The following is a 12,661-nucleotide window of genomic DNA, read 5'->3' as shown; positions in this document are numbered from 1 at the left end:
TTATATTCTCTTGTTCATACAACTTGGCATAGTAGTCTTGTATAATTTTCTTCTTTTCCGCATTTCCATAGTGCATTTGCCCTTGTTCGTCTCTTAGTTGTTGTATTTTCTTGGCCTCTCTCTCCTTTCTCAGTTTATATGCCAACCATCTGCCTGGTTTATTTGCATTTTCAAAGTAGTTCTGTTTAGCGCCTCTAATTTTTTGTGCCAGGTCCTCCTTTTCCAGTAAATCCATTTTGTGTTTTATTGTATCCATTTTTATTTTGATCTCTTTCTTTTATGGAAATTTCTGTAGTTCTTTTTCCAGTATACTATAGTCTTTTTCTAGGTCCTTGGACATTTGTCTTTTCTTTGAATTTCTCTTTCTTGCATAGTCTATTATCAAACCTCTAGAGAAGGCCTTCATTGTGTCCCAAAGATTCTGCAAGGACGTATCTTCTTTTTTATTTTCTTTAAAGAAGAAAGTCAATTCTTTTTCCATTTTCTTTACAAAGTCTTTCTCTTTCAATATCATGTTGTTTAGGGTTCATCTAGATCTTGTTCTTTGCGCTCTCCATCTTATTGTCATTGGATTGTGGTCCGCCCAAATATTTGGTTCAATTTCCACTTCTTGTGCACTGCCAAATAAATCAGTTGAAGCCCAAATCATATCAATTCTAGAGAATGATAAATGTCTATTTGAATAGAAGGTATATTATTTTTTAGTAGGATTTCTTTCTCTCCAGACATCTTTTAGATTTATTTCATCCATTTCATCCATCATCCTGAAGAAAGACTTCGGGAGTGTTTTTCTATTTAATTTTGTTGTTTTATGGGTTTTATGGTCCATATTCTGGTTTATAATACCATTAAAGTCTCCCATCATACAAATATCAGCATAGTCTAAGTCAGAGATTTTCTTATGTTTTTTTTATAAAATTCATCCTGTTTTTCATTAGGTGCGTAGATTGCAATTAAAAGTATTTTCCTTGATACCAGGGATCATCCAAAATGAGGATAATTTGATAAATTAGGGACCAGGGTCAAATGCACATAAATAAAAAGGTTGTATTAAAAAGGTTGTATAATGTATTGATAGAAATAGACTCAGAAACAGAATTAGTTAAAGATTGTATGATAAAATGGGCACAAAATTTTGAAGAACCAATAGTGATGGAAACATGGGAAGAATTCTGGGTAAGAAATGTAAATTTTACACAAGCTCAGAACTTGAGAGAGAATTTTTACAAGATGTTGTACCGATGGCATTTAGATCCAAAAAGGCTAGCCTGTATGTATCCGAATCTACAATCTAAATGTTGGAGATGTGACTGTGTTGGAGCCATGTACTACCATATTTAACTTTAAAAAAGTTAAAGCATTTTGGATAAAAATATGGTGGGTTATTCAAAATATTATGAAAAAGAGGATAAAGTTTACACCCCAGTTGTTTTTGTTAGGCATAGTTTCAGATTGTACTGTTATAGAGACTAATTTGATTTTGAACCTAACGATGGCAGCAAGATTGTTGGTGGCGCAATATTGGAAGAAGGAAGAGTTGCCCACTATCCAAGAATGGACGTTAAAAGTAGTAAACTTAGCAGAGATGGCCAAAATTTCAGCGTATCTGAAGGACCACTCAGATGAGAAGTACAAGCTGGACTGGAGAAGATGGATTGACTATATTCAAAACAAATACCGGACTAAAAAATTTCAGTTAGCTTATGAATGAAGGCATAAGGAATGCTACAACTTATTCAAAGCTAGTTTAATAAAGGGGGAGTTAAAGCACAAGAATAGTAACATGTTAAAATTAGTTAGCTTATGTTAGCGTACAGTTGTTAAATGTTTATACCCTGTATTTTGCTTTGGGAGGTCGGGGGGGGGGGGAGGGAGGGAAGGGTAAGGGGGGTAATAATTGTAAAACCTATTTTAAAAATTTAATAAAAAAAAGTATTTTCCCTACATTATCCATAATTTCCACCATTAAAATTCTTCCATCTTCATCTGTGTAGATTTGTTTTGCAGGAATTTTATCTTTGATATAAAAGGTCACTCCTCTTTTCTTACAATCCGCTAAAGAAGTAATTTTTTTTCCAAGTTTTGGTTGTATTAATAAATGGCCATGTCTTTGCTGGATGTGTACTTCTTGTAAACAAATTATGTCTAATTTTAACTTTTCTAGTTTATGAAATATTTCCTTCTTTTAATTGCCGAATTAAGTCCATTTATATTAATTGAAAGCAATTTTGTTCCTTCCATCCTTATGTTTTATATATAGGATTTATAGCTGTGGTTGATCTCGGTTCCCGTTGTTCTCTAATCTCTACACCCCCTACAGCACCTTCTTCAATACCAGTCCCACCTACAGCACCCTCCATTTTCTCAGTTTCCATTATAGGTGTGTCTAACAATTGCACCAGTAGTTTTTCTTTTCCAGACTTCCTGGCCTTTCCTCTCAGATGTTCTGTATAAATAGCTTCTGCTTTTTCAATTGTATCAATTCTGTACCTCTGTCCTTTCCATAGAAATATTAAACCTTCCGGTATCAGCCATCTGTAGTCAACTCCTATTTTAAGTAAAACTGTGGTCAAAAATTGGCATTTTCTTCTCTCCTCTCTCACTCTTCTTGGTATTTGCTTTAAGATTACAATCTCCTTGCCTTTATATTCCAATTTTCTATCTCTTGTTTTTTGCAATACTTGTAGTTTTAGTGCTTTTTTAGTAAATCTTACATGGACTTCCTTTGGAAGAGAATTTCTCGTTGCATATCTTGTATTTACTCGGAATGCCTCGTCTATGCCGTCCAACATCTTCTCTTGAGGTATCTCTAATATTTCTATTAGGATTTCAGATATTATTTGTGGCAAATTTTCTCCCTTTTCTTCCATTATATTTTGAAATCTTAAGAAGTATTCGGAATGCTCCATCTCCAATCCAATTATTGCACTGCTTTCTGTTTCCACTTCACTCAGTCTGGAGTCAAATTCTTCATCCCTCTTCTCTCTCTGTTCCTCTCTTTCAGCACTTTTTGCATATTATCTTCTTGTTTTTTAACCCGTTGTTGTATGTCTTCTATCTTTCCCTCTGCTTTATCTGTTTTTTTTCTATGTTACCAATTCGCTGATCCATTGTCTCCATCTTTGTTTCCACATTGTCCAACTTCTTTACAAGTGTATCAAACTTTTCATCAGAGCTTGTTTGAAGTTTCTGTATTGCTTGCATAATTGCATCTGATATAGTCTTCTCTTTTTCCTGCTGAATCATAGTTTGTATTGACCTTTGTCCTCCTGCCGATGAAAAGGCAGGGGTCATTGTTGTGGAGCCCACCGGTATTGGTTTTCTACTCATCATGCTAATTTATTTTCTCTTCTTCTCTTTTTTTTTTTTTTTTTTTTTGTAGGTCAATCCAATTGCAATAAACTATAAGGGAAAAAAGGGAGAAAGAAGGGAAGGGAAAAAGGGGGAGAGAGGAAAAGTGTGTAGTGGTTGGATAGAAAAAGTAAGCAGAGAGGTCAAGATTAAGATAAAGAGGATATAGAGGGTATGATAAAAAATAAGGGAAGAAGGGACAAAAAGGGCAAAAAGACAATTTATAGAAATAAGGGTGAATAAAGGAAGAGGGAAGGGAAAAAAGTTATATCTCCAATATTTCAAAAAAGTAAAAAAAGGGGGAGAAAAAAGGTGAACACTTGCGGGTGTCTCTCGATCCTCCGGGTTTTCCCCTACCTCCCACTGTCTCTTCAGGACGTCTTGGGTCCCATTGGACCATCCAAACGATCCGGATTCTGCGGCTAATCCGGAGTGACCGGAAAAAGCCGCGGTATCGCTGCGACGCGTAGCTACTCCCTCTCCGGCAAATTCATTTCTGTAGAGGTCCACTGTGGAGAAGGCGGTGCTCTGTCCCACCCTGTTTTTCTTCTGCCTGTTGGGTTTTCTGAAGCTGAGAGAAGCTTTGGAAGAAAGTGGCCATTCAGTGGCTGATTAATGATAAGAGGCAGACTCCTGCCTTTAACTATTGTAGATATCCTTGCTGCTCTCTGTGCTTGTTGTTTGCCTGCAGACGCTTCATTGCCCAACTGAGTCACCTGATCACCGTAGTGAGTGTGGGGTGGGCTCCCTGTTTATAGACCACCGTTTGCCCAGCCAGTGTTGGAGGGCCGATGGGTTTCTCCTGGTGGTGCCTTGATGAAAAGTGTTTTCTGCTTGAGCATTTGTCTAGTGTGTTTAACCCTGTTTCTTCCAGGGTAGGCTGTTGGAGAAGGGATGTTCTTTTGGTCTCCTTCCTGGCTTTTTAATTGCCTCTCTTGAATGGTGTGTAAAGGTGGGCTTATATCTTTGCCTCAGCAGACTCGGTCTGCAGCACAGACCGGATCTGAGAAGAGGAAGGGCCCCTGTGCCAGGAAAGGGACCCAGTGGCGTTCTCAGTGGGTTCCACTGTTTTGTGTGCAATGCTGGCAGGTGCGGGATGACACCTACAAGATGGTCCATGGGCTGCAAATGGAAGTGCAGGGCTACAAGTTGTACATCACCAAGGAGTCCCCGTACCAGCAGCGCCTGGAGTTCGAGAGGCTGCAGTGCCGCTTGCGAGAGGCCGAGTCCTGGCTGCAGATGCTGGGGGCCCTGGCCATGCTGGTGAACTTCCTCATTTGCCAGACTCTCATCTCCGCGATGCACCAGGAAGCCTCCACCTTCGTCAATTGTACCATGCAGGTCTGCCTCAAGGGAGGGGACATGGAGGGCAGAGGAATTGGGGCTGAGACCCCACGTGTGTGTGTGGGGGGGGGGGAAGAGATGGAGTAAAACCTCCCGGGAAGCCCCACTCTTTGGCTTCCAGGACCAAAGAGCATCTGTGTTCTCACCTGCCTTTTGACCTCTTCCCTTGCAGGCCGATGGCTCTACCCGTAAAGCCGTCCTCCGGGTGCAGCTGGTGTTCAGTGCGGACAATCAGCTCGTAGTCTTTCCCTCCAGCGGGGAGCTGGAAGACTGCCTGTTGGGGGCTCTGCAAACCATGGTGGAGACCGTCCTGGAGGTGGGCTAGGGCGGTCCTTGTCTTTCTGGCCCAGTGTCTCCCGTGTGCCCCCGGTCGCCAAGCGGGATGGCCCATGAGGGGTGTCCAGGATGGGGCTGTGGGTTCTGACGTGAACTGGCTTCAGCCCACAATGTTCCTGGCTTTCTGTGCCCTGCAGACCACCAGGGTTAAAAGTGAGAAGGCAGAAGCTCAAGCAGGCTCCAGAGCCAAGACCCCTGAAGCAGAGCGTCTGCCCTCCCAAGCAGGTGGGGAGCCAAAGAGCCTGTGGGAAGATGGTCTGGGGGCAGCACTGTCTGGTTCTGAGCCAGGAGCCGAGATGCCCCAGAGGGAACCCTTTTGCTTGGTGGCACAAAAAGGGTCGTGTCCTTTTCAGCTCCACAGAGATGAGGAGCGCTTGCTGCCCTGGGCTGGCTTGATCCTCCTGTGCCTCCATTTCAGTCCTTTATCCAACCCATCGCTTTAAGATTTCTTTTTAGCTGCCTGGCACAAAATGAGTCTTTTTAGCAAACAACCATTTGGTCCGTCCTTTCTCTCCTTAAAGCTGGAGACGTGGCCCGCCCAGCCAGTGGGGATGATCAGATCTCCAGGTTGCGTGAGCAGCTGCAGCAGATGTCAGTGACGGTGCTGTGCAGTGATAAAGCTCAGCTGGTGCATCGTTTGGACCTGAAGGCATGCAGTGGGCTTCAAGTGGTGGGCCACCGGCTGCGGGCAGAGTACCCCTTGATGTCTCGTGAGCAGTTGGAGACTGACCTGCACACAGACAGCATCATCCAGAAGGCCATGGCTAAACTTCGGGACCTCTTCATGGTGAGTCTAGTTCGAGGGCCTCTGCTGGCCCCTTCACTTAATTTGGCAATGTTTTCCTACTGCCACCTGAGGAATTTGGGTTTTAACAATTTGAAGGGATAGAACTCTCAGGTGGTTCTGCCTCCCAGCCACCTCTGGCAGGGAAGGCAGCCTAAAGCAGCCCTCTGTAAAGGGAGGCGGCAGAAGTAATCAGCCCAGGAGATGAGGAGAAGATACTGCATTGGGCATTTCATCAAGTTCTGGGCCCACAAGAGAAATGAAAGTGAAGGGATGGGACCCAACAGGCTGGTCGGTCCGGAAGGGCCGAGGAGGGGCAGATGTGTCCCAAAGAGAACGAGGAGGGGCTCCTGCCCATCAGGGACCTCCGCGGCAAGGCATCAGACTCTGGCCCATCGGCTGACAGATTGGCTGTCCAGAAACACAGCAGGCCTCCCGACAGTTATCTACCTATTTGGCTCAGGTCCCCTTTCTCAGCCCCTCCTCCATTCTGGCAGCCCAGGGAGGCAGCCTGGGAATGCAGGGAAGTGTAAAATGGGCTCTGCCAATTGTGTCAGCGGGAGAAACATTTCTGAGGGTGAGAATTGTAGAGTTTGAAGAGAGCGCTGGCCCTGCTCCCTGGACACCCAAAGCGGTCAAAGAGGAAGTAAAAGAGGAGGAGGGGGGGGAGGGGAAGCTAGCCCTTCAAGAGGCACAATCAGGACTACTAGCTCAGTATACAAGTGGCTGAGTGGGTAGCGTTGTGTCCAGGTACCGAGCAACAGTTACCTAAGAGCAGAAGGCCCTCCATAGCTTCCTTCGAGGCGTCAGGCTCTTGGGAATCTTCCCATCCCATTCCCCAGGGCACCTTTCCTCGGTCGACTAGGTGGCCAACCGGATGCCCTCCGCAGCCCCTGCTTTTTCCTCTTTGGAGCCCAGGCAGGAGTCCTTTGTTGAGCCTGTCCAGTGGTCTTCCTGGGGGTGTGAGACTTGTGGCAGCTGCTTTTCATCCAAGGGTCTAGGATGAAGATGATATAAACAATGTCAGTGGGGACCCCTTTCCTGAAGCTCTGTGAATGGGAAATCTTCTTGGCAGGTTTGAACCCGTGTCACGTTCCTTCCTTTCCCTCTCCTCTCGGCTTCTTTGGCTTCTCAGCACATTGTCCAAGCGTTTCATGGGCCTGCCTTCCCTGAGAAGCTGGGAGGCTCTTCTCCAAGGAGGCAGCCAGATGCCCTTCCATTCCTTCTCTTCAGGGCCTGGGAGTGGTCCCACTGGGAAGCCCCACACAAGAGTGGCTCCTCTGAGCAGCTCTCCCCCAGTGGAGGGCCTTGCCTGTTCACACCTGTGAGGTGCTGCTTGAGCAGGGAGAGCCTGGCCTCCCCCCTCCGTCCAGGCGGCCTCTCCGTAGGCTTCCTTTTTGGGAACGGGTGCTTTGGCTTTCCTTCTGCGCTCCGGGCGACAGTTGCCATGAGCAAAGGAGCTCCTTCCCCCTTCAACACGTGGCTTTGGCTGCAGGTTCATAGGTGACAAATCTGGAGTTAGGCACAGAAGGTATTGTCAGTGGTTTGCCTCTGTACAAATAAACCCAACCCACCTCCCCGAAAGGAATTGGCCCAGGAACCAAGGGAGACACCTGGCTCCGGCTTTGGCATGCAGGAGGCCTTCCTTCCCCACTGAAACCCCCTTCCACTGGGAGAGCCTCTGTCTCCCGAAGAGCCTGGCTGAGTGCTCCGTCTTCCCACAGGCTGGGCTGGCAGAGACACAGCTGCTCTGCCGAGAGTACTCTTGGCTCGGCCAGATCTACCAGTACGTGCATAGCTGGAGCGACGGCAAGTTGGAGAGCATGAAGGGACTGCCGGCAGAAGAGTACGTGAATCAGATCCTCAAGTTGCGCACCTGGGCGGTCCAGGTGCAGAAAGTGCCCCTGGTGGTCATCACCTTCAACCGCTTCTTCCTGGTGGACTGCAGTGGCATTCTTCAGGACATCCGTAGGTGTTTCTTGGGGTGAGAGGAGGGAGAGGGCCTCTCGTGCTGCTGGCGCCCCTGAGCTTGCCCTCCTCTCCCCCCAGTGCCCCTCCTGGCCTCCATTGACGAAGACATCCTGGCCCTTCTGCTGAGCGAGATCACCGTGCGCAGCGAGCAGTTCATTGCCGAGTTGGCCTCAGTCCTGCAGCTGTACATGAACGTTGGCACCGACATCTTCACCATTGCCAAGTGCTCGCAGAAGGTAGGCGGAGATCTTCAGGCTCCTTTCCCTTCCCACGGGGGCTGCTGCCGAGAGTTATTTTGCTAGCCTGGGAAATTAAGGGCATTGTACCAAGCAAGCTAAGATACAGTGGCAAGCGCGATGGGTTGCGTTTGTGATCTTGGGCTCTGGAGAGATGCCGATTTGAATGTGAGGGTGAGTTGAGGTTGCCTGCTGGGACGCTGGTGGAGAGCCTTGGCTGGATCTGAAGTGTGTGTCTGCGTGTGTAAATAAAATTAGCCTAGGAGACTTCTTGAAGAATCCTTGCTGCCTGTTATATTTTTATCGACACCCATCCACACCCACACGTGTGTATAGAGTTTCATACCAAATGCAAGTGAGGGATGGCCTTCTTTCTTGGTAGGCATCCATCAGCAGCAGAAGGAAGCCCTTTGGTCTCATGCTTAGAAAATGGGGGGGAGGAAGAGTTCACTTTAGCCATGAAAGCCCCCTCTGGGTGGCCTTGGGCCAGCCCCTCTCGGGATGGTTGTTGTGAGGAACATGAAAGGATGTTGGATTTGTTCACCACCTTGAGTTATTTGTAAAAATAATAAAAGACATATAAATAAAAAAAAAAATTAGATATGTTTGCCATCTTCAGTTTATAAAAAAAATAAATGAATTTGTATCCAGGATCTGTGAGGGATTCATTTTTTTTCCAATCAAATTTTTATTTTTTATAATCTTTATACATATCAGTGAATGAATGGTGTGGTAACTGGGTAACCTACATTTCAGTACACCTAAATATAGTCTTATTATTCCTAAATATTACATTACATTTCCATTATTTCATATTATTTATACATGTCTTTTATTATCGTCTTTCATTTCTGAACCATCTTTCTGTCCTTTTGCATATTTTAACATATTACTGTATTTTTCGGAGTATAAGATGCACCATTTCCCCCCAAAAAGAGGGTGAAAATCTGGGTGTGTCTTATACTCCAAATGTAGCCCCACCCACCCACATCTGTGCATCGCATTTTCAGGTGGTTCCAGGCGGCGGGGGTCCTCACATCCACTCAGATTTTGATAACGAGCTTTTTATCCTTTAAAAACAAACCCTATCACCCTATGCACATTTACCTGGAGGGGGTGGGGTGGGGCATGAGTTTCATGGGGGCAGAAGAGGGACCTGGCACTGAAGGCTTCACTCCCAAGATTCCCCTGTCTTCCTACCTATAACCGAAAGCCTGGCTTTCTCGCACCAAAGCCCAATAGAGATGCATCACTTCATCGCTGCCGTCTCATAAACACATTGTCGTGCTTCCCAGCAGCCCCTTGCGCCTTTGCTGCTTCGGTTGGAGCCTGAAGCGGCCCTGGGAAGCATATGGATCGGGACTCGCTGAAGTGGGAACGCCTTCGTTTCAGATCCGCTGCCTTCCGCACACCCAGTTTAAGATCCACCACCCTCTTCCCTACATATTCATACAACAGGATAGCTTTATCATGACATCCGTTCGAGCGGATGGTGGACTGCCTTTTTTCCCCTTGTTTTACTGCCCCAAAATTAAGGTAGTTATATTTTTTAATATATATAATTAAGGTCTTATACTCTGGTATGTCTTATACTCTGAAAAATACGGTAATATATAATAATAATTATTATTATTCCCCACTATTTTCTGTCCCTATTTTAACTTCTCCCCCCTTTCATATCACTATAATATTCAGACGTGTTTTCCATCTATTTTGTTGTTCATATTTCCTTAGTTAAATCAAATTTCCATCCTTCATTTTTCCATTATTCAATATCTTCTTATACAATTTTAGTATCAATCATTCATACATTTAGAGTACTTCTATTCATATTCTTTCCAGTTCTTCAATCCATTTAATTCTACTATTAATACATGTTTAGATTATTATGTATTTATAGATGTTTACCTAGTCGCCCATTGTTAAGTTCTAACTTTCCACTATTTTTCATATTTTTATACATATTTAGTAGTAGTCATTCAAAATCTATTTTTCCAATTCTTCATATCCATTTATATTAAAATATTATCCTGATATCTATCACACTGCTAAAATAATAATCCAACCTGTATAGTTCTGATATTAATGCACATTATTGAAATATATTAAAATATTATTTTACTCTATTTTCTCTTACCCGCACCTGAACCTTTAATCTTATTTATTTTTATTTTTCCTCCCACATTTGTCCCTTAAGTCTTTTATTCCCGTTATTTGACTATTAAATCTATCTTTTACTCCCCACTCTACCCTTTCTCACTGTCTAATTCCAGAACTAACCATTCCACCTCCTATCTCTTTTACCCAGTTCCTGTTTCTCCCATTCCCTTTTTAGGTCTTTTACATTATTTCCCTCCTTTTTTTTAGTTCCTTAATCACTATTCATTTTGGCAACATCTCCTCCTTGTTATCTTCTTCTTGCTGATTTCTCTCCACTTTCCCCCTCTGTTTCTTCTTCCCTTCCATTCTTTCTTCCTTGTCCTGATCCTTGTCCATTATTCTTTGTATTAAATTTCCCAATTTTTGGTCTATATGATCAAATATTTTCTCAATGCTTTGTAAAGCTCCATTTTGTTTAGGTTCTCCTCACTTCTGTCTTGTGTTGCGTCTGTATTTAGTCAATCTCTTTTTTAATACACTATACAGAGTTCATTAATTTAAAAAGCCAAACTTACAAGTCATAATTTTAAATATCTCATCACATCAATAATCAGTCCAAACAATTTAAATTCACCAGGAGGTTATACACGCCTCTTCAAATTACTTTATATGTTCAATAATATTCAATGATGTTTAGAGGCTCTTAACTGAAGTCCTTAGTTAATAATCAAATCCATAGTGGTCTTAGGGTAGGTCTGTGTCCAACAAATAGCCAACACTCCAGAAGATAGGCTTAAGATACAGAAGGATCTTGACAAACTTGAACATTGGGCACTATCTAATAAAATGAAATTCAATGGTGAAAAGAGTAAGGTTCTACATTTAGGCAAGAAAAATGAAATGCACAGGTACAGTATAGGGAGTACCTTGCTCAATAGTAGTAACTATGAGAGTGGACAACCATTTAAATATGAGCCAGCAGTGTGCAGCAGCTGCCAAAAACGCCAACACAGTTCTAGGCTGCAGCAACAGAGGGAGAGAATCAAGATCACGTGAAGTGTTAATACCACTTTATAATGCCTTGGTAAGACCACACTTGGAATACTGCATTCAGTTCTGGTCACCATGATACAGAAAAGATGTGTAGACTCTAGAAAGAGTGCAGAGAAGAGCAACAAAGATGATTAGGGCACTTGGAGACTAAAACATATGAAGAACGGTTGCAGGAACTGGGTATGTCTAGTTTAATGAAAAGAAGGACTAGGGGAGACATGATAGCAGTGTTCCAATATCTCAGGGGTTGCCACAAAGAAGAGGGAGTCAAACTATTCTCCAAGGCACCTGAGGCTAGAACAAGAAGCAATGGGTGGAAACTAATCAAGGAGAGAAGCAACTTAGAACTGAGGAGAAATTTCCTGACAGTTAGAACAATTAATCAGTGGAACAGAAGTTGTCTCCAGAAGTTGTGAATGCCCCAACACTGGAAGTCTTTAAGAAGATGTTGGATAGCCGTTTGTCTGAAACAGTATAGGGTTTCCTGCCTAGGCAGGGGGTTGGACTAGAAGACTTCGAAGGTCCCTTCCAGCTCTGCTATTGTATTATTGTATTAATACAATATTTTCTGTATTTTTAGATAGTTATTTCCAAGCTTGTTTATTTGCCTTTTTGTCAGCAGATGGCGCACTTGCATCTTTCTGCTTCAGCCTCTCTGCAATGTTGTTGACAGTTCCAATATCAATTAATTTTAAATTATAAATCCAATAATTAAGCCATATTTGTAAAAAGGAATTTGGGACTTTAATTCCAGTGTTTTAAAATGCTCTCAATATCACAACTTTTGACTTTGAGAAACAAGTTTCTATCTATAATTTAAAAAACAGATTTTTTCCTCCTTCAATTCTCCAGTATTTTTCTTGCGTGCCCGGTCGAAACTTCAACAAATCCCTTTAAATACAGTATGCTTCCCCTCGGATTTATAAGGTCAACTTCAAATGAAAAATATTTTCTCACCCAGATCACACTCCATTCACTTTCTCCACTCCAGCAGAGTCTTGGGTATTCAGGCTGTTTCCGGCTTCATGGTGGCCATTTTGGCTGCCACTGCTCGTCATCTTCAGATGAGGGGGCTTTCCAAGGGAAGAGAGATGTGGCTCTCCTCTATCTGCCAGGTGGTCCCCCTTACTTCACCACTCCTTCAAGGTGGCTATAGTCTGAATTTGGACCCTCCGATGAGGAGAGGTCAGAATTTACCGTAAAACCCATGGATCAGGTTTCCAAAGGTGCCGGAATTACAACCGGAAGTCCAGGGATTCATTCTTATGACACCTCAGATTCTGCTCAGGTGATGGACCAGAATACTGGAGGCCTTCCTAGGCTTGAAGAGACCTTTGGGACCCTCTTGTCTGACCCTTTGTTCAGGGCGGAATCCTCGGGGCCAAGGGAAAAGCTCCCCCCCCCTTGGGCTGGGGGAGGGAGGCAGACAGTTGCACTTCTTCAGAGCTCTCCAAGTCAGGGAATCCTGCTCCCACCCAACTCTCCT

The 12,661-nt window shown here is 43.9% G+C and overlaps 1 protein-coding gene across 1 annotated transcript in view; it reads left to right on the top strand.

Annotated features, from left to right (window-relative positions):
- Positions 1 to 12,661, top strand: part of DNHD1 (dynein heavy chain domain 1) — a 70,180-nt gene that overhangs the window by 5,350 nt on the left and 52,169 nt on the right. The window contains exons 6-11 of the mRNA XM_081951631.1: positions 4,441 to 4,692; positions 4,868 to 5,011; positions 5,169 to 5,256; positions 5,553 to 5,818; positions 7,540 to 7,783; positions 7,865 to 8,022. Of these exons, the coding sequence (XP_081807757.1) occupies positions 4,441 to 4,692; positions 4,868 to 5,011; positions 5,169 to 5,256; positions 5,553 to 5,818; positions 7,540 to 7,783; positions 7,865 to 8,022 (1,152 nt within the window). The remainder of the gene's footprint in view (positions 1 to 4,440; positions 4,693 to 4,867; positions 5,012 to 5,168; positions 5,257 to 5,552; positions 5,819 to 7,539; positions 7,784 to 7,864; positions 8,023 to 12,661) is intronic.

Source organism: Natrix helvetica, assembly GCF_964273705.1.
Source record: "Natrix helvetica genome assembly, chromosome: 4".
Taxonomy (NCBI): Eukaryota; Metazoa; Chordata; class Lepidosauria; order Squamata; family Natricidae; genus Natrix; species Natrix helvetica.
Note: the sequence above shows the minus strand (reverse complement) of the source record. Positions and strands in the feature narration are given on the sequence as shown.